Below are 27,508 nucleotides of genomic sequence, written 5' to 3'. Positions count from 1 at the left end.
GCTCCTCTGATGCTGCTTGGCCTGCTGTGTTCATCCAGCTCTGCACCTCGTTATCTCAGATTCTCCAGCATCTGCAGTTGCTGCTATCTGTGTCCCTCCTCAGCGGCTGTGTCTGTGCCTTGGACAGGGGAGCATGTGGTACTTGCTGCAGTGTAGGAGGTTTACTGCGACAGACGGGCAGCGAAGGGCTGCAGTGTTTTTATTAACTTGTGAAACAGCATTTTAGGTTGAATTTTGTTAATTTAAATCTGCGCTCTTCATTTCCTGTCAGTACCTTGGAACAGTTGATATCTATGATTGAGATGTATTCCTTTAGAATCGAACAGGATAGGAGTCCCGTCTGTTCCTCGTGCTTGTGCGCATACTTTGAAAGAGTTATGAGACACCTGTTGTTTCGCTGTGGCCGACTGAATTAGTGATGCCAAGTTGCCCCTTTTTTTGAAAGTTGAAATTCAATCTGCTTTCATCACTTTTATAATGCATGATTGGCTGTGTATTTTTTTTAAAATCCTGCTCTTCCCTCCATTTATTTTGTCAATAATATTAGATCTTTACTTGCTGACTTGGTTGCCAGTGGAAAATTGTCTATTTAAACCCTTCATAATTTTGACCGTCTCAAGTAAATCTCGCCTGCATCATCTCGGTTCTGGTGTGATCGCAAGCTGAGGCCCCACCAGAGATCTATAAATATTTAGTGTAATATCCATGCTTTTATGCACTTTTTACTTTTAAAACATTCATTCACAGGATGTGCACATTGCTGGGTGGGCCAGCCAATGTGTACATTGTTAAATACCAACAAGTAGGCATTATTGCCCATCCCGAATTGTCCAGAGGGCAGTTAAATGCCAACGTTGATGTCGATCTGCTGTCACAATTGGGCTGGACCAGGGAAGGACTGCAGCTTGTTTCTGATTAGTGAATCAGATGAGTTTTGCCTGACAATCGGCAACACTTTCACTTAGACTCTTAGTTCCAAATTTTCATTGAATAAAAATTTCAACATCTGTCATGACGACAGGATTTGATCCCAGGTTCCCAGAACATGACAATTGTCTCTAAATTAATAGTCTAGTGATATTGCCACTAAACTATCTACTTAAAAGACCAGAATGCTGTACTAGGCATAGTTGAATTTCTCCCTCACCAAACCCCCTCCCCACACACACACACAGCTACTGCACCCCCGCCCCACCCCGTCCACAGGTCTTTCTGATTTCTCTCCTTAATTAAAATTCTGTCATTTTGTGTTCTTTACCCCTTTCCTTCCTTCCAAAACTAGCACTTATTGACATTAAATTTTATCCTCTGTGTCTCTCCCTACTCCAGCAGTCTGCTTGTAGCCTTCTGAAGATTGTTGTTAAACTCCTTGCTGACTATTTACATTTTTGGGTTTTGTATCATGTGCAAACTCTGAAATAAAGCCGCACCTGTTCAGGTGCTGAGTTGAGTGTTTGTACTGAATGCCATTGATTCTCTGTTTTTGTCCAATCCTTTCCGATTTCACTTTTATGACTGCAATTGCTCCTAAATCATTCATTTGTTTCTATAACATTTTAAAAGCTGTTTTGAAATGTCGTGCTTTTCATGCCATTCAATGATTTTTTTTTGTTGTTTTTTTTTTAATTAGAGTTCGCATGGCTTTACAATGAAACAATTCATGGACATATTTTCACTGCCAGAGCTGACTCTGCTTTCCTGTGTCAATGACTATTTCATCAAGCAGAACATCGACTTTGAGCCAGTTTATCTCTATAAGGATGTTAAGGTAAGTTGCACGAGGCTTTTTTAAAAAAAAATTTACAGTATCATATCCTTGTTCACCTTCCTAGGGGATCATGAACACCTTCAGCCTATTCACATCCAGACTGTTGAAGTGGTTTGCCAGGTGAGAGGCTTGGTTGAATTGGTGGCGCATCTTGAGGTGCAGGGATTGAGGGATTAAGTCACTGATAGGTCTCTGTTGAAATTGGCTCACCTGGGGTTCCAGAATGGAGTGCTGGCCAATAACTGTTTGTCAGGCAAAAGGAATGACTGAGCAGTCCAGTTTTTTGAAATTCAACATTTGTGTTGAGCAGCAATTGTGGTGAAGATTCACATACTTCTCTGTTCATAATTGACAGGAAGTAATCCGAGATGTCCACATTAAAGGAATATTGTATGCAGCAGTTGAACAAGACATTGGTATGTATATCAGCAGTTGTGTTGCTCAACTCTTGATAGGTTTTCATTGATGGGAATGGTGGCATAGCAATAACGGTGCTGGTCTGGTAGCAAAGGTCTGGACTGATACTCAGGTGATGGAAGTTCAAATCCCACCAGTGCAGCAGGGGTGGGTGGGGTGGATTTTAAATTCAGTTATTAATTTTATAATTAAACATTAGTCTCAAAGGTTACGCAAACATGGATTATAGCTACTTTGAATGCTAGATTGCTAAAACCTATCTTGTTTGGTCTGTTCCTCCATGTGCCTCCAGCCCCACGCAATGTGGATGCATTTTTTGAATGGCTGAGTGAACCATTCCATTTTATCAAACCACCTGAGATGATGAATTAAATAGGACACAGTGGTTCAAGGAGATATTTCACTACTCACCTTCCCAAGGCCATGTTTGGACCAAGGCCAATGATGTTCACATACTCAGAACAACTTTAAATCGTGACAATTTGTAATTCCTTGCACCAGAAACCACCCAAAATATTGAAAATGTCCCCATTGTTTTTGCTTCCATTTAAGCTCCATATCACAGAAAGGGGAATTGAGATGGATTGAACGTCTTATGATCCCCAGTTTCCATCACAAGGTTATTGGTGGCTGTGCTTTCATTTACTAAGGTCAAGGCATTAAAATGCGCTCTCCCAGCCCTTCTGTCCTTTTTGTTTACCTCTTTCTGTGCTTTTAGCCATCTGTCCTCACATCCCTTTATGTGGCACAATGTCAAGGTTTTGTTTGATAATATCTCTGAAGTGTCTCAGGGAATGTTTCATCCTGTTCAATGGACTACAGAAATGCAAGTTGGTGGTTTGTTTGATCGGATATTGGCCAGCTTTGTCTTTTGAAGGTACAATGTTGACTCTTGTTTTTGAGTGCAAGAGTAACTGAAGACAATGGAGATCTGAGTTAACTTTCAAAATGGCCAAATAGCTTCTGAATCCACCCTGTATGTTTCTACTCCCTGTAGGCTAACAGCCTCGCCCGCTCTCGCTCTTACCCCATGTGCTGTCCTTACTCTTTCCCTATCTGAATTTGCAGTTTCCTCTTTGATATTGACCAATTCAATCCTTTAATGTCACTTTTTTTTTTAAAAAAAGCAATATTTCTTACTTCCCTCTTCTGATGTTTTAATGTTGCATCAAAGATTTGTAGCAATGTTTTGGGCTACAAGTTAAAAGTAGTAGCAATTGCCCAACAGCATTTCCACTAATTCTGCTTTTTTGTTTTTAAAAATCTGTCATGGGATACAGTCAGTCCAACATTGATTGCCCATCCCTATTTTTTCTTTCCCCCCGAGTTCAGTGGCTTATGAGCCCATTTCAGAGGGCAGTGAAGAGTGAACCACATTGCTGTGGGTCTGGAATTACATGTTGGAGAGATAACTTAGGGATGGTACACTTCTTTCCCTAAAGGGCATTGGCGAACCTGAATTGATGCTGGTTTCACAGTCGTCATTACTGAGACTGGCTTTTAATTCTAGATTTTTATTTATTGAATCTGCCATATTGGGGTTTGAACCTTTTGTTCCTAGGACATCAGATTGGACCTCAGGATAATTAACCCAGTGACATAACCACTACACCGCTATTTCCCTCGATTGAGTATATCTTTCATGTTTTCCCAATGTGTCAGGAATCATTGGGGGATGAATAACGCTGAAATTAAATATAGTTCTGGGGTGCTCAATTTCTTGGGAAACTATGATAATGGGCTGTGTTTTCTAGCATAAACATTGACAGGCGCACTCTCAGACACAGTCTCTGTCACTCCCGACAGCACCCTCACAGTTAGTTAAAGCTGGGAAAAAGGATTAATTTCTGAGTGGCTGCCACTCCCTCTCTTGGGAGAAGTCCTACCTTTGAGAGCTGCCAACCAATCAGATGATGAGCAGTCTTACCACTGGGAGACACTGCTGAGTCTTTGGGCAGTGCCCAATGCTGAGGATCCCAGGGTGACTCCTGTGTGCAAAGTTGGAGGGACACAGTGAAGTGGCAGGTGGGCCGGGGGGGGGGGGGGGGGGGGGGGCGGGGGCGGGGGCGGGGGCCGGGGGGGGGCCGGGGGCGGGGGGGGGGCGGGGGGCGCGGCGGGGGCGGGGCCGGGGGGGATCGTGTAGGGGGGTCGTGTGGTTGAGGGATAAGATTTGGAGGAGATGGGGTTTGCAAGGGATGGCTGCTTTCAAGCAGCTGAGGGGTGGAGAACCAGACGGCATAATCTCCAAATAAAGGGTCATACATTTACGGCACAGATGGGGAGGAATTTGTTCTCTGAGGGTAGCGAATCTGTGGAATTCCTTACTGCAGAGAGCTGTCGAGACTGGATCACTAAGTACGTTAAAGGCTGAGATAGGTGGATTTTTAATCTGTAATGGAATCAAGGGTTCTGTGGATAAGGCAGGAAAGTGGTGTTGAGGATTACTGGATCAGCCATGATCTCACTGGATGATGGAGCAGGCTCGATGGGGGCCGACTGGCCTATTTCTGTTCTTATGTCTTATGAGTAAGTAGAGGGTGACCTGGAGGGTGGGGAAGGAAATGCCTCTGCTGAGTTGTGAGGGCACCAAGGGGGGGGGGGGGGGGCGTCCCAACACAAGCTCAAAGTTGAAAGTACTTGGCTTACCATGTGGTGTGCAGTTTGACTGCAATGGAGTGAGATAGAACTTGTGTTCAGAGACAGCTCACTTCCTGTCTGATAGGAGAGATAATGGGAACTGCAGATGCTGGAGATTCCAAGATAATAAAATGTGAGGCTGGATGAACACAGCAGGCCAAGCAGCATCTCAGGAGCACAAAAGCTGACGTTTTGCTCCTGAGATGCTGCTTGGCCTGCTGTGTTCATCCAGCCTCACATTTTATTATCCTGTCTGATAGGAAGTCCGTTTTGACCACACACTATGTTTTTGATTATTTTAACTGCAGTACGGTGACAATGATAAACAGAGTTTACACAGAGTCTGTCTGTCTGGATTTGACTTGTGTACAATTTGTGTTCTAAGGTGTTGCTGAAATTACTGTGTGAAGTCTGGCACACTGCTGCATAAAAACTGATCAGTACCTTCCTTTCAAATCAGACAAATACATATCTCATGAGGAGAAGACAAGTGCTGTCTTGGGAAGATTGATTGACAGTGGCAAGAAACTTTTCCTAATAACCAACAGCCCTTTCAGTTTTGTGTAAGTGACTTTCCTGATTTTGATATTGTCATGTGAAGATGGTTATCTGCACTAAATAGAGAAATGCATGGATTTCATTGGCTCAAGAAAGCATTCACCATTACCTGGCCTTGGGCAATTAGGAATTGGTATTAAATTCTGTCCTGGCCAGTGACGCCTACATCTTAATAGATGTATAAATAATTGTTAAAAATGCCTATGTAGAGCAAAATGTGCCTTACAAGAAATGTGCGCTGGCAGTGATTAAAATAAGGCTGGTGATTTATTTTTCATGGCTGTGTTCCTGTTGTGACAGTGATAAAGGAATGCAGTACATGGTTGGCAAAGATTGGCGAGACCTATTTGACATCATCATTGTTCAGGCTGAGAAGCCAGCATTCTTCAATGACAACCGAAGGTCAGTACGATAGGATTTCAGTGGAATGGCTTTGTTGTTGCGTTTTTCAGTGGGAGTGAAAATTGATCTTTAGCACTGTTTGAAAAGTTATTTCTGAAGTTCTGTGACTTTTCCATAGACCGTTCAGGAGAGCAAATCAAAGAGGTCAATTGCACTGGGACAAAATCAGCAAATTAGAGAAAGGAAAGATCTACAAACAGGTAAATCCCCTCATTCTGTCCGGTTGCCTCTATAAGCCTGTTAGTTTGATGTTATCGAGTTGAATGTCCCATAAACACACAGGCTCAATTTTAAATAATTCAAATTACGCTGATCAGTTTATATATTGATTAATCAGAGTTGTTCTCAACAAAAAAAACCTTTATGATTCTTTTGTTTTTGCCTCGCAAACAATTGCAATCTCTGGATCATTTATTAAAATTGATGACACAGCCACTAAGTTTAGCTTCAAGGCTTAGTACACCGTGGGGTTCTGCCAAGTATATGACTGTGTATGAACTATGTCACGATCTACAGTATAGTTATTAGTCTCCATGCAGCCTTTGTGTGCATTTATTTAATCGAAGGGGTGTAAAATTATTCTAATGACAGAAGAGACAAATGTTTCAATTTGGTTTCTTCCTGATTATCCGTAGTGTTTTTGTGCTAAATGTAATGATCAAATAGATTGAATTAAGCAAAGTTAACAATTCAGCAACATGGAAATTTAACGTGTAAAAACAATTTGAATGATCATAATTTAAATGAAGTGACTTAAGTGATGTAGCTTGTACTTCATTTTGTAGAGATTTACAAACAGTAACCATCTGCAATTAATGGAATGGTCTTGTATCTTTTTCTGATTTTCACTTGTTTTGCGTGTTACAATGTTCAAAGTATGTAGATATAAAATAAACAGAATTCCTTCTACTTCTATTAGCAGAGTAGGACAAACCTTTCTGGACTGAAGTAATAAAATGAACTGAATTGAACTGAATTAATTTTATTGTCACGTGTACTCAAATGAGTTAATTGAAAAGTTTACAAATTGTCACTTACGGTGCTATCTTGTGTACAAAGATACGTAGGTACAGATTCTTAAATACAAGTTCTTCTGAAGAAAATATAGAAAAATAAAGAAACAAGAAGTTTTTTTATGGCCCTTTTTTACTGAAAATTATTGACAGCTTATTGATCACTTAATGAATTTTATGCTCCCAACACCCCATTAAAGAGGCTTGGATAGTCTGGCCTTTGTCCTTGCATTTAAGATTACGGTGTAGCGGTTCAGACTGACAGTGCACAATGCTGCTATTAATGATGTGTCCCTATTCCTTGGTCCTTGTTTAGTTAAGGTTTGCACTTGTATCAATATTTACAATCTAGCAATTCATTTTGGGAAGAATAAGCTGCAGGCTTTAGATTTCAGTCTGAACGGCATTTTAAGCACGAACTTTGTTTTCACCCAGGGAAACCTGTATGAATTTTTAAAGCTCACTGGATGGACTGGCTCGAAGGTACTTTATTTTGGGGATCATATTTACAGTGATCTGGCTGTAAGTATATCTGTGTCATTAAATTAATGAAATAGCTTGTACTAAACTGAATATAATGGGACATTTTTTTCTGTACTTGTGGTGAGGTGTTGGTATTGTCACTGGATTAGCAATCCAGTGATTTAGGCTAATTTATTGGGGACGTGACCGATGATGAAATTTAAACTTAATCAATAAATCTGGAATTAAAAGCTCAGCAACTGGTGTTCATGACACCATTGTTGATTGATTGTTTTAAAAACCCATCTGGTTCACTAATGTCCTGTAGGGAATAAACTGTGCTGGGAGTGGTGAGAAAACGGGAAGAACAGAAAGACGTTGCAATGTTTAATTGATAAAATGGTCAATATTATGTATGTGGAGATTTTGCGTTATTCTCTTGTGCGTTACCTGTATCACAAATGTGTGGGTTCCCAAAAACCCGATATTCCAAGAGCATTTCACAGGATCCTAGAATCCCTACAGTGTGGAAGCAGGCCTGTCAGCCCATCGAGTTCACACTGACCCTCCAAAGAGCATCCTAACCAAACCCACCACCCACCCTATCCCTGCATTTCCCATGGCTAATCCACCTAGCCTGGACACCTAAGGGCAATTTAGCATGGCTAGTCCACCCTAGCCTGCATATCTTTGGACTATGGGAGGAAACTGGAGCACCTGGATGAAACCCACGCAGACATGTGGAGAATGTGCAAACTCCACAGAGACAGTTGCCCGAGGGTTGAATCAAACCCAGGTCCTGGTGCAGTGAGGCAGCAGTGCCAACCACTGAGCCACCGTGCCACCCCCACAGAATAGTTATGGTGCAGAAGGAGACCATTCAGCCCATTGTGCCTGCGCCAGCTGTATCACCCAGAGCCAATCTCCTGCCTTTTTTCCCCCATATCCCTGCATACCATTTCAATCCAAATATCGATCCAAAGCCCTCTTGAACTGGACCTGCCTGTACTGCATTTCTGAGCAGTGCATTCCATACCCAAACTATGTACTCTTTCTCCCGTTATTTCCTCACATCTGTCTTGCTTTGTTGGGACATCACTTACAATCTTTTTTTAACCTTTCATCGAGCTTCTCCCTATCTCCTGTGTCCAGCCTGACCATAATTTTGATAGCCTCGCTCAGATCTCCTCTCAGTTCCAGGTAGAATAGTCCCAACTTCTTCAATCTATCCTCATCACTGAGGTTCCTCATTCCTGGAATCATTCTTTTCTAAATCACCTTTTTGCTGCTTGTTGAAGTGCTTACCCATCAGGTTTTGACTGTCGCAGAATTTATTTTAGGAAAAGGCTAAAATGCTTTCTTATGTCTTTGAGGCCGCGAATTTCCAAAGCAATAAAACCAAAGAAAGAAATTTTGTTTGTACTTCTGCAAATATAACTGAGCTAAGCATGACTAACTGATATCCTTTTTGTCACACAAGGATCTGACCCTGAAGCATGGCTGGAGAACAGGTGCAATTATTCCAGAGTTGCGATCGGAAATTAAAACTATGAATACTGACAAATACAATCAGGTAGTTGTGTGGTTGCAGGGTCTCACTGGGCTGCTTGAACGCATGCAGGTAAGTGTGTCCTTTTTTACGTAGAGCTGTCACAACAGAGAACAGGAAGTGGATCAGCCACAGATGTGGGTGGAGAAATGGTATATGGAGCTTAATCTGGCTAAGTGTGAGGTGCTGCACTTTGGGAGATCAAATGTTAAAGAAACGTATACAGTTAATAGCAGGACCCTGAACAGTGTTGACGTACAGAAGGACCATCGGGTTCAAGTCCATAGCCCCCTCACAGTGGCCACACAAGTAGAAAGGGTGGTAAAGAAGGCGCATGGAATTCTTGCTTTTATTGGATGGGGAATTGAGCACAAAAGTCAGAATGTCATGTTGCACCTTCATAAGACTTTGCTTAAGCCACATTTAGAATATTGCATTCAGTTCTGATTGCCACATTACAGGAAGGCTTTGGAGAGAATGTAGAAGAGGTTTCCCAGGACGCTGCCTGGATTAGAGGGTATGAGCTATTAAGAAAGGCTAGAACGTTTCAGCTTGTTTTCTCTGGAGTGGCAGAGGCTGAGGAGAGACTAATAGAATTGAGATTCATAGGTAAGGTTGATGGTCAGAATCTTTTTCCCAGGGCTAAAATGTTGAATACGAGGGAGCATGCATTTAAGGTGAGAGCAGGAAAGCTCAAAGGATAAGTGAAGGGAAAGTTTTTTGTTTTTACAGAGTGGTTGGAGCATGGAATGCACTGCCAGGGGTGGTTGTGGAGGCAGATACGATAGGGGCATTTTCAGAGATTTTTAGATAAGCGCATGAATCTGCAAGGAATGGAGGGATATGGACCAAAGACAGATGGAATGGATTAGTTTAATTTAGTGTCTTGTTCAGCACATGGTTATAGGCCAAATGGCCTGTTCCTGTGCTGTTCTGTTCTAGAGAAGAAGAGCATTTATGCCATTGAGGCCATGCTAGTCCTCTGTGGAGTAATCCAATCAGTCCCCTTCTTCAACTGTCATGGGTTTATTTCCCTCAAGTCGTTCTGCATTCTCTGCTTCCATGACTCTCGCAGGCTGAGAGCTTCAGGCCATTAGCATTCACTGTGAAAACATTTCTTCCTCCATTCCCACACCACCACCCGCCCCACCAACCCCTTCATCATTTTCTGGCCAAGACCTTAAATCTCTGATCCTAATGCTTGCACCATCAGCCAATGGTATAACAGCTTTTATTTATGAATTTTAACTCAAATCCGTTATCATCATGTACATCTCTAGCAGCACATCATCACCTGTTGTGAGGTATCTGATATTCCTGATGCTGTCTCTGTTTCAGAGTAATGACTTTTCAACCTTTTTGTAGGAAAGTGAAAATTTGAACGCCCTTTTATAAATTTAAAAATCACATCTCGGTTCTTTTCTAAATTGGAGCAATTCTGAGAGAGAAGGTGGTTCTTTAGCCCAATAGTCAATGCCAGAGCTAACTGAGCTGTTCTCTTACATCAGTGAATCTCCCAGCGTCATAGTCTAGGGGACAAAAACACCAAACTGGGCCAGTCCTATAAATTTCTGAAGAACGATCCAGACCCTAAACGTCAGCTTTCCTGCTCCTCGAATGCTGCCTGGCCTGTTGTGCTCCGTCCTATAAATATATTGATAACAAGACCACATGAAAGGCTAGGAGTTTTGCAGTGATTAACTCACCTTCTGTCTCCCCAGAAACTGTCCATCTCTACAAGGCACAAGTCACAAGTAGGATGGAATACTTCCCAGTTGCCTGGATAAATGCTGCTCCCACAACATTCAAGAAGTTTGACACCATCTAGAACAAAGCAGCCACTTGACTGGCACCCCATTTTAAAACCTTCAGCATTCACTCCCTCCACCACTGACACACAGTGACAGCAACGTTTACTGTCAACAAGATGCATCGCAGCAACTCACCAAGGCTGCTTTGATGGCTCCTTTAGTATGCAATGCCCTTTAATGCATAGAACAAAGGCAGCAGGTTCATGGAAACCCCATATGTTTGCATGTTCCTCTTCATAGGCATACCAGAATGCCAAAATTGGGAGCAGAGGTGGCCATTGCTAAGGAGAAGGTCCTAGGGAAGCTGAGAGGCCAAAGGTGGACAAAACACTTGGACCACACCCTGGATTTCTGAAGGGGATAGCTGAGGAGTTTGCGAAGATATTGGTGGTGATGTTTCAGGGAAGGTCCTACAGGACTGTAAAATGGCTAATGTAACACCCCTAGTTAAGAAGGGAGGGAGGCACAAGGTGGGAATTTATAGGCTGGTTAGTCTGATCTCAGTCATTGGTAAGATTTTGGAGTCCATTATTAAGGATGAGACTTGGAGATGCATGATAAAATAGGGCTGAGTCAACATGGCTTCGTTAAGAGGAGAATGGGATTAAGAAACATATCAACCATGATCGAATGGCAGAGTAGATTCAGTGGGCTGAATGGCCTAATTCTGCTTCTGTTACTTGTGAGGTATATGATCTTTCACGATTGCTGGGCCAAAATTCCAGATTCTAAATTCCAAAATGCTCTTGAACAGAACACGAAGTACGGTGATTCAAGACCCATCACAACCATCACCATTTACCATCTAAATGGCAATTAGAGATGGGCATTAAACGCTGACCTCGCCAGCAGCAGCCACCTCCTTTGAATTGATAAAACCATTAAGAGGCTCTGACAATGGGTGGTGAGATTATTATGAGAGAGACCGTAGAATGTTTGAGCTTGTGTGCTCTACAGCAGAGGTATGGGATTCATTTTCATTCCCTCAAACTGATGTAAGTGCAGTTTGTGGGGAATAAGGTCAAGGAATTGAATCTGAAGTGTCTGTAACTTTAGCCCTTCAAGTTTGAATCCAATTCAGCTGAAAAACAAACTTGATAAAGAATAGTCTTAGTGATAGCTCTGTAATCTAGAACAACTGTACATAATCTGTGAAATAAAACAAAACTGCGGATGCTGAAGATCTATAACAAAAACAGAAATTGCTGGAGAAACTCAGCAGGTCTGACAGCATCTGTGGGGGGAAAAAAGCAGAAGTAACATTTCACGTCTGTCTTGAGCTTTGACGTAGAGTCACCGGATACAAACTCTGCTTCTTCCTAGAGATGTTGGCAGATGTGCTGAGTTTCTCCAGCAATTTCTGGTTTTGTACGTAATCAGATGATCATCCCTCAGATGATATGTGCATTTTTAACCAGATTAATCAAAACTGACATTTCCAAGGAATTCTCATTGTTGTGTTATCAAAAGTGTAGGATGCACTTGGTGTTCCTTTATCCTTCCTTTATGAAACTGTTTTAGACTTATGAAGATGCAGAGTCACGGATGGTGCTACAAGAATGGATCAAGGAGAGGAATGAGTTGCGGTGAGTTGTAATATACGCCAAAGACATTATGTAAGGTCCTCATTCACACAAGAGTTAAAGTGACTCTAATACAGTATTATATAGACGCACACACACTTTTCTAGCAAACTCAGTATATGCTAAAATCTATTGAATTAATTTTGGACAAGAAGTTGGATAGCAAAAGCTCAATGTTCTATACCATTCCCAATATTATTTCCTCCTCGCCTGCTCCGAATCTGATGCCACTTGCAGACTATGTGACTCCATGGGCCTCCTGAGGGTGTATACTCTTCCCCCCTTCAAAATCATGCCACAAGATCTGTTCCATTCACCTTAGAGGGCAGGCATGGGTTCAGTTTTACGCATGGTTCCAAAGACGGCACTTCTGAAAGTGCAGTGCTCCCTGATTCCCATCGAGTGTCAGCCTGGATTCTGTGCTCAGCTGCTTGAAGTGGAACTTGACAAATGGGTGAGATAGTATAAAGAAAGCGGAAGGTTGGATCATGGTGGGAGATGCCTCTTTTACACTGGGTATTGCCGGGTCAAAGGCGTTTGTGTTCCAATGTGATTCCTGTTCCTTCTTATCCTTCAATGGGATGTGTGTTGCTGGAAAGGCCTCCCATCCCAAATTGTCTTCAAGCTGTGTAGTTACCTGGGCCATTCCTGGAGGTAGGTAGAGTCAGCCACATTGCTGCAGGTCTGGAGTCACATGCAGGACAGACCAAATGAAGATGACAGATTTCTTTCCCTGAAGGACATTAGTGAACCAAGTGGATGCATCCACGGATAGCAGTTTCATGGTCACCATCACTGAGACAAGCTTTCTATTCCAAATTTATCGATTGAGTTTCAGTTCCTCCCATTGCCCTGGTTGGTTTTCGAACCTGTGTCTCCGCAGCATTAGGCTCGGTCTCTGGATTATTCATCCAATTGATAGTACCAACTGAAGATTTCTTTGGGATCTGGGATCAGGGGCTAGGTTTTGTGGGGTGCAATGCCCCCACCAGATCCCTGCCACTGCTTGGAGCAGAGTGAAGTCCCTTAAGTTAAGATTACTATTCCCTTATTTGGAAGGACGTCTTGCGATGGAGGTCGCCATTACTGAGACTAGTTTCCAATTCCAGGTTTTATTCAATGTATTTAAATTCCCTGGTGGGATTTAAACCTATTTTCCTTATTACATTAACATAGGCTTCCAGATTACTAACCAGGTAACATTCTCACTATGCCACCATTTCCCCCATCTGTTGTATTAAGAAGTCTGTTCCTTTTATGTTGCCATCACTGGCCACTCATTTACCGTTTTTTTTGATGTTTCAGGGAAACGACCAAGACCATCTTTAACCCCCAGTTTGGGAGCATTTTTAGAACCCACCATAATCCTACCTATTTCTCTCGACGGCTCTCACGCTTCGCTGATATATACATGGCGTCCCTGAGCTGCATCTTGAACTACAACCTGCACAACACGTTCTACCCTCGGAGAACACCACTGCAGCATGAAGCCTCACTCTGGTCCGACCAGATTGGTGCCAGCCCATTCAAATACCTCGATGTCGAGGGGTTGGCTCAGATTAAATGATCCGCCGCATTGACGCGTCTAACTGAGTCATGTGCTTCGGCCCCACACAAACAGTTTGGAACTTTTGCTTTAGTTGTTTTTGTAAATCTCTCTTTGTTTCTGGGCTTTCGGTGGCTGTAGCGACAAGCTATGGTTGAACATTGCTAGAGTGTGGTCAGCTAAGCTTTCGTATTATCTTTAATGGCGAGAGTGGCAAATCGTTGCTGAAGTTTTATTTCCCGCAGTGTGTTAGTCCGTGGTTTTTGGTTGCCTAGGGAACAGGTTGGGTAACATCACGCACCTATTTGTGTGGTGTCGTGCGGGGAGCGGAGGTGCTCACAGCCTCAGTATTTGTTGAGACACAGGCAAAGGTTAGCCAATAAATCTCCTTTACAAGAGAGAGGAGCAGAAAGACTGGCATTTGGAAATTAAGCTATCCTGAGCTCCTCTGTGTGTGCACGAGACTTGCTCATAAAGCAGTATTGCTAAGTGTCAGTACTAAGGAGAATTGAGGTTACTTAATATTTACAGCCAGCAGATATGCTTTAGTGGAGAACGTTTCTGTAAATTCAAAGTGTACATAGACACTGCCTTAAGGGCAGAACATGCACAAAATGGACTTGCTGCATTAACTCTGCTGTCTCTCTGAAGTGTGCTAGTCACAGATAAGCAAGTGCAATGTTGGCAAATCCCTCGTAAGGAGATCTTTGCCAACTCCTAGTTAGTCAGTATTGGTGCAATCATCCCTATCTAATTATCTGTGCGTTTTGTATGTTGTTCGCTAGACCTGTTGCATAAATCGTAAGCTGTATTTATGTATGATAAATGTTGTTCAATAGGTTTCTGAAGCAAATGCATAAAATGAGAATTAGCATCTGAGAGAACAGATTGACCTCTGCTGATAGAGATGGTCATTAGATGGCATTTAAACAGGAGGTGGGCAGTGATGGGTGAGGAAGGTTAGGGAGGGGTGGGTACAGACACTGAAAGCTGTGATGCTAGGTAGGACTTGCTGAGAAGGTGATTGGATACACACCGAGTCAGTCGGAGGGCAAGCTGGGGTAGAGAGCCGGCATGAAAAATGTTAACATCTTGACATTAGCCATGTAAGACATCGCGTTTGGTCGTGGTCTGATTGTTAGGAAACTTCCTGCTGGCTTTTGAACATGGTTCCTTGTGTTATCCCTTTAGTGCACAGTATTCCTTCAGAAATACACTTGAACAAAATGTTTTGTCTGCACTGTTACTGATCTGGAGTGAGTATTAAAATGTAACTGCAACATTAACATCTAAAGAAATGTTTTGCAAGTGTGAACCACAAGACCTAAAATCTGGCTGATTTGTAGTTTTGTAGAATCATTGAGCTCAGGAGCGGACCATTTGGGAGCACTCCATCTGTGCAGCTCTTTGAAAGAATTGGGTCCAATCTCAGCCCCTTGCTTCAAGGGAAATTTTGCACTTTCAAGTGTGTTTTATAATGTATATTAACTAAATTTGGCCTTTAATGCCAATTCCCTCTTGAAAGTTACTCATGAATCTTCTTGAATTGACCTTTCTGATGATGACATGGAATACACTGTTAATTTGTGGTAAATGTTTTTAAAAATCCTCATTTCCTGTTTTGATTCCTTTGCCAATTATCTTCATTCATTGCCTTCCTGGATGAACTCCCTATTTACTCTAGCAAAACTCTGAGTAATTTTGAACATCCCTATTACATCTCCTGCTAATCTCCCGCAGTAAGGAGAATGTTTCCAGCATCTTCCGTCTCGCTGCTAAACTGAAGACCCCCAGCCGCAATAAAAGATGTTCACCCAAATTCACATCTTATCACTGTTCCTTCTTCAGCCAGAATTTGCATTGTCTTGTGTGTTGAATTAGTTGTTAAATTTGTCTTTGGTCTCTTTGCTCTCCAGGAACTGGGCTGTTAAATCTTGATTTTACATTAAGAGCAGTTCCATCCAGTAGAAGCAAGGCACCTTGATTCTAATTGTTCAGGCTGGATCTGAACAAAGCTTCAGAAGGTTTTAACCAGATCTATCCACAACCCTTGGCATTGCTGTAAATATTTTAAGAATGTTTTTGCCTTCTGTTCCTGGTGAGCACTCCAATTAGTTTATAGCAGAAGCAACTGTATTTAATTTTTCAAGTTACCTTTGTGCTTTTTGTGATTTGGATGTTTTATGTTGCTTGTTTAAGCCTTTAAAGCATTTTGGTAGTTTTCTCTGTTTTGAAACTGGTTTGGTCCTGTCCGAAGTGTGTGAGCATGTCTATAAACTTGGCTGTGCTGGGTGGGTTTGTGTTTGATGGTTTTCTGAATGTCCAATGAAACCTTTTTTGCAGCCACAGTCTTTTGCTCATTAATACCCCTGAACTGCAGACAATAAGCTTCTACTTTATGGTGAATTGCAATGTCCACTCTTGGGAAGATTTTGCTTGTGATTTCGAACTGGTCTCACTGTTGCAGTTTGCAGGAATTCAGGGAAATTTAAATGTCCACAGATTTTAAAATCTTGCCCCAAAACTCTAACTTCCCAATTGAAATGAAAATCCATTTGGTAATAAGTGGTCTTAAATGATACTTCGATAATCTACTGAATAGAATGGTTGTGTGTATTTGACTTGATCTCTTCAAATGCATTCTGTTCAACTTTATCTTAACTGATTGTTTTAAGAAATTCTACGAGCTGTTTTCTAAATGCAAGACAAAAGTTAGCTTATTCAACACTAAAATCCTTTTGAAAATTGTAATTATGGTCCTCTATTTTTCGAATTGTCGAGGTGTGCTTTATGAGAAAAGTGATACAATCTAAGATGATCACAGCATGCCACTGCCATTGTAGTCCATGTTATACAGTACATGCTAGTCTCAAAGAGTTTCAGCAGTGGTTATGCAATGAAATCATAGGAAGCTACACTTTGTGTTCTGTTTTTTAGTTTAAATGTCATGCAAATCAGTTATGTTTCTCTCTAACAACAAGAAATAAGTGCTGATAATTTTAAAACTGTTTTATCTTTTCCCAAAATGTTTCATTGCAGTAAAAGATTGCAGTGTTTTGAATACATGCTACAAGTGTAGTTTGTGTACTCCTGGGTTTGTTTTAGAAAGGAGTTTGATAAACTGGGAAGCCCAATAGTAGTTTCGAATGTCTGTGTAATGTATGATTTTATAGTAAATTTGTAGTGGGGATTCTTTCTGTATGCTGTGCCAATAATAAAGAAACTAAGAGGACCAGAACAATGGAAAGGAATTTAGTTTCTTTGAAAGCCAATTTTAACCATTCACTAGTAGTTGGTAAAATATTGCTTGCATAATCTTTCAGGTTTGCAACATCCATTTGGAAACAGAGTTGTCAAAAAATATGCTAAACAAAGAATAGACTTGTGACCTGTTGAAGGGTCCGGTGCCAAAATAATTGACTTTCCTGCTCTTCCAATACTGTTTGACCTGCTGTGCTCGTCCAGCTCCACATTTTATTGAACAGACTTACAAATCCCTGTTACTCTGTAAGAAAGTAGTGTATCTCTCCAACATTGTCCATGTGACACCCTTATCGAAAAAGAGATGGACAAAGAGTGGGAAGCTATAGTCCAGTTAGACCTCTGTAGTGGGGATGTTGTTAGAGTCCATCATAAAAGTGGAGATAACTGGACACTTGGTAAAAACAAAGCTCAGTTCATCAGTTTGAGCATGGTTTCATGAAGGGCAAGTTCTGCTTGATAAACCTGCTGGAGTTCTTTTGAGGATGTAACGAGCAAGATGATAATGGGGATCTGGTGGATTTGGTTCATCTAGACTTCCAGAAGGCATTCGACAACATGCTGGATAGGAGACTGACCCAGATGTTTAGATCCCAGGGGGTTAAGGATAGAATACTGGTTTGGGTGGAGGATTGGTTGACTGACAGAAACAGAGGTTCATGATAAACAGGTCCTTCTCTGGATGGTGAACTATAACCAGTGGGGTGCTGTGGGGCTCAGTTCTCCAACTTCAACTATTTACAATCTCTGTAAATGATCTGCAAGCAGGGACAGAGTGTAACATAGCTAAATTTGTGGATTATACCTAAAGTAGGTGGGCAAGGAGGCAGTGATGAGGAGATAGAGTTTTATAGATGGATATTGATAGGCTAGGGGAATTGGCCAGAATCTGGCAGATGGAGTTTAATGTGTGGATCAGTGTGAGGTTGTTCATTTTTGCTGGAAGAGTAAAAGGGCAAATTATTATTTAAATGGGAATCAGGTTTAGAGTGTGTCCACGACAGGGTTCTGGGCCTCTTTGTGTATGAATCACAAATGGGTATGCAGGTGGAGCATATAATAAGAAATGCACGTGGAATCCTGGCATTCATCGCAAAAGGCCTGAATTATAAAAGTAGCGTTGCCACAATCATGTAAGGTGTTGGTGAGACCACGCCTGGAATGTCATGTCCAGTTTTGGTCTCCTTACTTGAAGGATATGGCAAAACTGGAGACAGTTCCGAGGAGGTTCACCTGGTTGATTCCAGGGATGAAAAGGCTGTTGTGTGAGGAGTGGTTGAATTCTTTTCACTGGTGGCTAGGAGAATGAGGTGGTGGTCTGATTGAGGTGTATAAAATGCCGAAAGAGAATGATAAGATAGATGTTGAACAAATGCTTCCCCTTGTGGGACAGTCTAGAACAAGACGTCATAGATGTAGAGTGAGAGGAGGTAGGTTCAAAACTGAGATGTAAAATGGCAGAACAGACTCGAAGGGCCAAATTGCCCACTGCTGCTCCTAATTGCCATGTTCCTAATCTCTAATATAGAGAGAGAGAATAATAACTATTTTTCCTGTCACCAGTCCCATACCACCGGAATGCCTCCCCCACCCTCCGGAACAAATTGACAATCTTTCAAAGAACATCCTTTTCGATTACGCATCCTGAACAAATGAAAGCCTCCTGCAGATTATGGCATGGCTGCCTTTGGGAATGATTCATGAGAGCAGGCTCGGGATTGTCCCATCTGCTCCTGGTTTATGAAGGGGGTGGGTTTGCAGAGGCTGGGTTGCCAACTCCACATGGATGCATTCCTGAAAGTTTCGTCATCTCGACTTCACTCTGGCCCCTATTGGTCATCTGATTTGTCAATCCCCCAATGCATCCCACCCCAGCACCAATTGGAGAATGAACAGATCTTGTTATCAGATTGCACTGCACTGTTCTTGATTTGGCTGTTCAACAGGCTTCTTGTGCTGCCTGCAATAGTTTTATCATTTCAATTAAAAGGGTTCCAGGAAAATGAAGAACAAAACAGTGTTTATACTGCTCCTGTGATTTTTCTCATTTGTTGCTCACAGTCAGTGTTGGGAGAACAATCTGAATTAGAGCCAGAGTCATAGAGATGTACAGCACATAAATAGACCCATCCAACTTGTCTCTTGCTGACCAGATGTCCTAAATAAATTTAGTCCCATTTGCCAGCATTTGGCCCCTGTCCCTCTAAACCCTTCCTATTCGTATACCCATCCAGATGCCTCTTAAATGTTATAATTGTACCAGCCCCTACCACTTACTCTGGCAGTTCATTCTATACCTGCATCACTGTGGAAGAAGTTGTCCTTGGGTCTCTTTTAAATCTTTCCCCTCTCACCTTAAAGCTATGTCCTTTAGTTTTGGACTCACCTACCCTGAGAAAAAGACCCTTTTCTATTCATCCAATCCATGCCCTTATGCTTTTATAAACCTCTATAAGGCTACCCCCTCAGCCTCCACACTTCAGGGAAAATAGCCTTGGCCTATTCAGCCTCTCCCTGTAGCTCAAACCCTCCAACCCTGGCAACATCTTTTTGAATCTTTTCTGAACCCGTTTGAGTTTCACAACATCCTTTCTTTATCATGGAGACCAGAATTGCGTGCAGCATTCCAATAGTTGCCTAACCAATATCCTGTACAGCTGCAACATGACCTCCCAACTCCTATACTTAATGCACTGACCAATAAAGGCAAGTGTACCAAACACCACCTTCACTGCCCTGTCTACCTGTGCCTCAACTTTCAAGGAACTGTGAACTTAGATTCCGAGGTCTCTTTGTTTAGTAACGCACCCCAGGAACTTACTATTAAGTAGATAAGTTCTGCCCTGATTTACCTTTCCAAAATGCAGCACTTCACGTTTACCTAAAACTCCATCTGCCACTGTCAGCCTATTGGCCCATCTGATCAAAGTCCCTTTATACTGTGAGGAAACTTTCTTCACTGTCCACTACGGCTCCAATTTTGGTGTCATCAACAAACATACTAACCATACTTCCTATGTTCACATCCAAATCATTTATGTAAATGACGAAAAGCAGTAGAACCAGCACCGAACCTTGTGGCACACCGCTGGTCACAGGCCTCCAATCTAAAAAACAACTATCCACTACCCTCTGTCTTCTACTTTTGAGCCAGCTCTGTATCCAAATGGATAGCTTTTCCTGTATTCCATGTGATCTAACTTCACTAACCAGGCTACCATGAGGAATCTTGTCGAACACCTTACTGAAGTCCATATAGAGCACACCCACTGTTTTGCCCTCATCAATCCTATTCGTTACTTCTTCAAAAAAATCAATCAAGTTAGAGACATGATTTCCCATGCAGAAAACCATATTGTAGAAAGACATTCCTGGAGAACACTTGATGTTGTCCATATCTCTCCAACATTTTATATTTTCTAAACAGTGGGAAAATAAATATTCGTATTTAAAGGTGCATCTGAGACTTTTAATTCAAGATCAAAATCATTGGCCCAGTACATTTTTAGACAATATTTTCCAATTATCATTTTATACCATTATCATTTTAAAAACATTCTCCATTTGAATATCTTCACTTCATTAGGTTAAAATAGCTAAATATTACAGTTTAAAGTATTACTCCCAGATAATTTTAAACTTTTATGAAGGCTATAACGCATGTACAATATGGATTTAATTTTCATCAGTGCTTTCTGGGATGGTCAAACATGCCACTGGCTCTGTAGGTCCCATAGTTAGTGGTTAAGAGATTGGAATGCTGCAGCCAAGAGAATTTATGACCACCAAATGTTTAATGTTCAACATTTCTTCAGTAACAGTGTACACGCAGAATGCTGACAGTCTTGCTATTGTGGGTCACCATTATTTGTTCCCAGGTGATGTTCATCCTGTGGAAAATTAAACAGGTGATTATCAGAAGTCCTTTAGAACATAGAACAGTACAGGCCCTTCGGCCCATGATGTTGTGCTGAACTTTTACCCTAAACCTAAGGTCTATCTAACCTCTACCCCTACCTTATACTATCATCCATATGCCTATCTAATATCTCCTTAAATGCCCCTAATGAGGCCAACTCCACTACCCTCTCCAGCAATGCATTTCACGCCCCCTACCACTCTCTGAGTAAAGAACCTACCTCTGATATCTCCACTGTATCTACCTCCACTCACTTTAAAACTACGTCCCCTCATCATAATTACCTCCAGCCTAGGAAAAGGTCTCTGGCTTTATCAACTTGGCATTTTGGTTCTACTCATGGTCTTTTAGTTTTTGATCATACCTGTGCTGTAATAGGTGACAGGATTGGCACACTTTCACATTTTCAGTCAGTTAATTAGGTTTGAGTTTGACTGTAGAAGCTGAAGTTTATAATCTAGGCTGACACTCTAGTGCAACAGCGATGTAATCTTTCAAATGATACATTGGCCTTTGTCTGAAAGGCAGAGTTTAATGACCTCATTGGGCTGGTTGGAGATGTTGTGGAGTTCTTGTTAAAAGGGCTATTGTCCAATCTACACATGCTGCAAAATTCTCACTCATATTCGGGGGAGATTATTGATGTGATTTTACCTCCCACAAGGTGTTTTACCTAATGCAACAATGTTTCCATTATCTCCGGTAACACAAGGTAAAGTCACCATAGTCTTACCAGAACATTGGTTGCTCTTTCTTTAGAGAGAGAGATAATTAGTAAAAACCGAAAGAACTGAAGATGCTGTAAATCAAACAAAAACAGAAGTTGCTGGAAAATCTCAGCAGGTCTGGCAGCATCTGTGAAGGGAAAGCAGTTAATGTTTCAGGTCCTGTGACCCTTCGTCAGAACCTGAAACATTAGCTCTGATTTCTCTTCGCAGATGCTGCCGGACCTTCTGAGCTTTTCCAGCAATTTCTGTTTTTGTTTGAGAGATAACTAGTGATAATTTAACCTGAGGGTCACCACTCTGCGGGAGAGGGGACCATTTGAGGAGAGTTTGTCATGGTAACCTTAGCTGGTGCGGGAACTGAACCCATATATTTGGCAGCACTCTGCATTGCAAACTACCTGTCTAGCCAACTGGACTAATTTGCAACGTAATCATGGCATTAAAGGATCAACCAGGAATTTACTAAACTATTATACTCCAACATTATATTTGTCAGGCACATCACTGCTTGGGCTATGTTACACTATGAAGTTACAAAAGAGTAGCGATTAGAGTATCATGCTTCATGTGGTCCAGGGTGAGATGAGGCATGAGATTTTTATCTCTTGGATTACATATTATGATGCAGTGAAGATATTGTAAACTGATTGACCCTGTCACATAATGATAGTTACAACAATCAGGAAAAACTGAAAAATGAAGGTAGATGGGTGACATGATATAGGACTTCTTAATTTATTGAAGGATTTTACAGTGAGGATGTTGTTCCCACATCTCGGGCAGTCCAAAACGGGAGGACAGATTTATAAGAAAGTCTGTAATAAATCCCGAAAGAATGCACAAGAAATATTTTTCTCCAAAAAATGTTGGGAATGTGGAAATGGTTGCCATAAAGTGTAACTGTAGCAAATAGGTACATTTAAAATGAAGCTGGAGAAGTACATAGACAGAAAGGAATGGCTTTTCTTGATGCAGATGGATGAAATTAAGTGAGAGAATGCTCATCTGGAGTATATAAACTGCTGACTGGCTTGTTTCAGTGTGAACAGTCTACAATGTAACATTGAAAATGACATGAATCACAAGTTAAGATAGCAACGAAGGATCCAAAAGCAGACCAGTATGAACAGATCATCGTAGCAATGATGGCTGGAATTCACTGGATCACACATAGGAAGAAATTACGCTGAATTTTTTTTTGCCTTTAGTACTGGAATACTTGGTTCCTTCTTAATCTAAACTGACTGCTATAAAATCAAAAAGCTCTTCCTGGAAGTGGCAAGGGGTGGCATGGTGGTTAGCACTGCTTCCTCACAGCACCAGGGACTCAGATTCGATTCCAGCCTTGGGTATCTGTCTGTGTGGAGTTTGCACATCCTCTCCGTGTCTGTGTAGGCTTCCTCCAGGTGCTCCGGTTTCCTCCCACAGTCCAAAGATGTGCAGGTTAGGTGATTGGCCATGCTAAATTGCCTGTAGTGTTCCGGGATGTGTTTCTTACATGGGTTATAGGGGGATGGGTCTGGGTGGGATGCACTGAGGTTTGGTTTGGGTTTGTTGGCCCAAAGAGCTGTTTCCACACAGTAGGGATTCTATGAAGAAGGACAAATAAATGGGGAAATTTGACCCCTAAGAAATAATTGCCCCTTTCTTGCCATCTCAGTAACTAAATCCATGGGAGACCTGTTTAACTTGCTGTCAATTAAGGCCCTGAAGTGATCAATTAATGACTGCTTAAAGGTCTGTACTTGCCATTGGCTGAGTTATTTGCTTTTGAGAGGATGTGCTACCTGCTGGGAGAGGGGAGAAGCATTTTGGAATCAGAGATGGTGAGGTATAGAGAGAGAGCAGGTGGCTGATGAAATCTGAACCCCCTGCTCTTATCCAACCCCTCTGATCTTCAACTAGAGATGCCCTCACCCCAAAATAAAAAGCCTGCTCAGCTTCTTGCTGTTTCAGCCTTTTGTGATTTCATAGCTTGGGCGTCGAGCGATAATCTCCAGGACCAGAAACTGTTGGCCTCTGATTGGCTGGCAGCATCAAGCAGGGTGTGACGTCACTGACAGATTTCCTGAGTGGAAGAGAAGCTCAATGCTCAGGGCTTTTATGAATCCAAGTGGCGCTTGATCAGGTGAGTTTTTTATGCTGCTAGGATTGGGACAGTAATTGTCCCTGAAGTCACCAGCCCCTACACTTAGTGCACGTTCCCCCTTCACTCCATTGACACATTTCAGATTTCTAAATGAAGATAAAGCTATTAAATATTAAGTGCCTTTTGTCTTCACTTGTGGCAGTAGTAATAGGAAGTTCCGGTGATGCTGTAGCTGTAACCGTAACCCTATTGCTTTTGTAAGTAATGAAGTAGTTGTGAAGCCCAGCTGCTGTATTACTCATGTATCACTTAATGGGAGCTTAATTTCCCCAAACCAAATTTTTGCTTTTGCTAACTGAAGATGACTCTTGCTGGGTTACAATTTCACCAGGAGTCCTTGGGTATCTTTACCTGATCTGAGGAATAGTTACTAACTTATAGTGTATTTGCCAATAAATGACCCTACAGCAGGCTCCATTGGCCAAGCCTGTTCTCCTCAATTAGAGGCGAATTCTAGAGTCTTCAAAGCCTCTCAAACTCCAATCAACCTTACGCTGGAGATACTGTGGACTGAGGTTCGGGCTTATTGTCCAGTTCCACGACTAACATATCCATCAGAGTCCTACAGCATGAAAACAGACCCGTCAGTCCAACTCGTTCACACTGAACAGACATTCCAACCTGACCTAATCCAAATTGCCAGCATTTGGTCCATATCCTTCTAAACCCTTCCTATTCATATACCTAGCCAATGCCTTTTAAATGTTGTAATTGTACCCACCTCCACCACTTCCTCTGGCATTTCTTTTCATACATGTGTCACTGTGTGAAGAAGTGGCCCCTCAGGTCCTTTTTAAATCTTTCCCCTCTCACATTAAACCTAAGCCCCTCTAGTTAAGACCTTGCCTATTTACCTATCCAAGCCACTGATGACTTTATGACCCGCTATAAGCTCATCCCTCAGCCTCTGATGCTCCATGGAAAATAGCTTCAGCCTATTCAGCCTCTCCCAATAGTTCAAACCCTCCAACCCCACCAACTTATTCTAAGTCTGTTCTGCACACTCTCAAGTTTAATGACATCTTTCCTACAGCAGGAAGACCAGAATTGTGGATTTGCTTAGAAATTTCAAATTCCATTTACTTATAGTTATTACAACTGGGAACAGGATGGGTAAGTTCTTGAAAATACACATGAATTAGCAGCTAATCTACCCTCTATACTATACTCTTTCTTTTACTTAAAAGGATAATATCATCTACAAAATGGTCATTAGAAAAGACTATAAAATTCATCAATGTTTTACCCATCTGGTAGCAGTGTAACTCATTTAGAGTAACCCCCTTGGAAAGGCATCCCCATATTTAACTGAATGACACTATGGAGAAACCCATGCAGGTGGAGTGTAGGTGAATTGAGGACAGGTTGAAAAGACCCAAGGACTTTGAGATGCCTAGGGACAGGCAGAGGATGCCTAGGGACAGGCAGAGGCGCAGACAAAATGACACCTACAACATTGAGATTGTCTGATACTTTGGTCGATCTACCCACTAGGGCACTGACTCAAAGTCAAGGATAGAACCAACATGCCATTAATGGGCAAATGTCATCTGGGTGCCTTTTCTTTATTCTCAGGGCCCCATTTTCCCTCTGGGGACAATACTACACAGAAAAGCATGGTATTCGAGCCCTGGCAAATATTTACCCCTCAATAAACAATGCAAAAACAGAGTAACCCATTGCTGTTTGTGGAAACTGGCTGCGTGCAGATTGACAGCCATGGTTTCCGCATGTCAGCAATGACTGCATTTCTAAAGTACTTTACTGGTGAAATGCAAGGGTGTTCTTTTTTGGAAATGTTAGTGCTTTCTTTAACCTCATTTGGACAGTAATAGAAATTTTTGGGGGTATAACTTTTAACTCTGACCTAATCACTTGTGCATGGCATCCCCACCCCCAACACTCACACACAGAATTAGTCACAAAATGACTTACACAGAAGGGATCTGTACCGCTGTCTGTGGAATTTGTGAACTTGTTGTACATGGGGTTGCTGAACCTGTTGGGTACTGAGTCATCAAATGAGGACACACCTTCTCCTTCTTCAGACTGTAAACATAAAGAATAAAACATCTCAAATATCATGATTAAAAATTGCCAGGTGTTTGCTTTGGCTCTGTATGCAGTACCTAAGGATTATTAAGAATGGGCAAGCAATGCAGGATCTACCCACAACATGCAAATCCCATGGGAGAATATTTTCAAAACTGCACTGTTCAGAAGGATGGGAGCAATGCATTGTTTCCCTATTGGCGAATTGATGAGGATTAATTGCTGTGATCAGTCAGCTACTCCTTTCATTATTGTGTCCAGAATGGTAGAGGATAAACAAAGTGGGTTGCAATGTATTACAGATAATGGGAACTGCAGATGCTGGAGAGTCTGAGATAACAAGGTGTGGAGCTGGATGAACACAGCAGGCCAAGCAACTTCCTGTTCCTAAGATGCTGCTTGGCCTGCTGTGTTCATCCAGCTCCACAACTTGTTATCTCTGGTTGCAATGTATTGCTGCCCAGCAACTTCCAGCAGAATGATATTTGAGTTTGCCATTTTTATTGTTTCGTTGAAAGGAGTCATTCTGCCCCCTTTGTACCTGCAACATCCATGGATGCAGATCGTGATATAACAATGTGCTGAGGGCCTGTGGTGCAGTGGTATCTATCTCTGAACCAGAAGGTCCGGGTTCAGGTTCCACTTGCCCCAGAGGGATCTCTGAATGTAGTTATCACATTATATTCGCAATTCTTCAACACTTGTTTGCTTACAGGTGAAACCTCCAGCTGTGAGGCCAGCTTGTACTTTCCTGTTTGTACATTAATGCTGTCATCACAAGCACATCCACTTTGGTAGGAAGAATAAAAAAGAAGCATTTTTTTTAATGGTGAGAGATTGCACAGCAATGAGATGCAGAGGGGACTGAGAGTCCTAATGCATGAATTGCAAAGTACTACTCGACAAGTACAAGTAATTAGGAAAATGAATTTATAATTTATTGTGAGGGCAAGTGAATATAAATGCAGAGTGGTTATGATTCTAATATAGGGAATTTGTGAGGCCACATGTAGACTATTATGTCAAGTACTGGTCACTTCATTTACGGATGGATAGAGATGCTTTGGAAGTATTTCAGAATGGGATGGTTGTCTAATGAGGAAAAGTTGGACTGGCTATGTCTGTGTCCACTGGAGTTCAGAATAGTGACAGGTCACTTGATTGAAACAAATGATCCTGAGAGTATCTCAGATATGGAAAGGATATTTCCTCTTGTGGGAGAATCTAAAACTAGGGGTCACTGTTTATATATAAGGAAGTATCCATTTCTAAAATAAATACCGGGCATCTTTTTTTCTCTCAAAGGGTTGAGGGTCTTTGGAACTCTCTTCCTGAAAAGATGGCGAGAGCCAAGTCTTTGAGTATTTTTAAGGCAGAGGGGAATGGGGGTAGATAGCAGGGGCGGCCAGTAATGTGCATTTGTGGTTACAATCAGATCAGCCATGATTTCATGGAATGGCCGAGCAGGGCGGAAGGGCTGAATGGCCTATTCATTCTCCTAGTTTTCAGGCAGCTTAGCGTTTGGGAGTGAGGGTGTAACTCACGCAGTTAGAACAGGGGCGGCACAGTGACTCAGTGGTTAGCAGTGCAGCCTCACAGCGCCAGGGACCCGGGTTCAATTCCAGCCTCAGGCAACTGTCCGTGCAGAGTTTG

The 27,508-nt window shown here is 41.9% G+C and overlaps 2 protein-coding genes across 6 annotated transcripts in view; one reads left to right on the top strand and one right to left on the bottom strand.

The window, feature by feature from the left end:
• Positions 1-16,987, top strand: part of nt5dc3 (5'-nucleotidase domain containing 3) — a 37,331-nt gene extending 20,344 nt beyond the window's left edge. Inside the window, exons 6-14 of the mRNA XM_048548876.2 lie at positions 1,631-1,768; positions 2,124-2,184; positions 5,283-5,385; positions 5,681-5,782; positions 5,901-5,982; positions 7,231-7,317; positions 8,738-8,878; positions 12,139-12,203; positions 13,506-16,987. Coding sequence (XP_048404833.1) covers positions 1,631-1,768; positions 2,124-2,184; positions 5,283-5,385; positions 5,681-5,782; positions 5,901-5,982; positions 7,231-7,317; positions 8,738-8,878; positions 12,139-12,203; positions 13,506-13,767 — 1,041 coding nt within the window. The 3' untranslated portion in view covers positions 13,768-16,987. The remainder of the gene's footprint in view (positions 1-1,630; positions 1,769-2,123; positions 2,185-5,282; positions 5,386-5,680; positions 5,783-5,900; positions 5,983-7,230; positions 7,318-8,737; positions 8,879-12,138; positions 12,204-13,505) is intronic.
• Positions 16,988-20,466: 3,479 nt separating this feature from the next.
• stab2 (stabilin 2) overlaps positions 20,467-27,508 on the bottom strand; it is a 181,108-nt gene continuing 174,066 nt past the window's right edge. For all 5 annotated transcript variants that reach the window (XM_048549535.2, XM_048549536.2, XM_059652530.1 and 2 more), the window contains 2 exons: positions 25,739-25,852; positions 20,467-20,897 (listed from right to left, as the gene is read on the bottom strand). In XM_048549535.2, the coding sequence (XP_048405492.1) occupies positions 20,856-20,897; positions 25,739-25,852 (156 nt within the window). In that variant the 3' untranslated portion in view covers positions 20,467-20,855. The remainder of the gene's footprint in view (positions 20,898-25,738; positions 25,853-27,508) is intronic.

The sequence above is a fragment of the Stegostoma tigrinum genome, chromosome 18 (genome assembly GCF_030684315.1).
Source record: "Stegostoma tigrinum isolate sSteTig4 chromosome 18, sSteTig4.hap1, whole genome shotgun sequence".
Taxonomy (NCBI): Eukaryota; Metazoa; Chordata; class Chondrichthyes; order Orectolobiformes; family Stegostomatidae; genus Stegostoma; species Stegostoma tigrinum.
The sequence above is the reverse complement of the archived record's forward strand: the minus strand, read 5'-3'. Positions and strand labels throughout refer to the sequence as shown.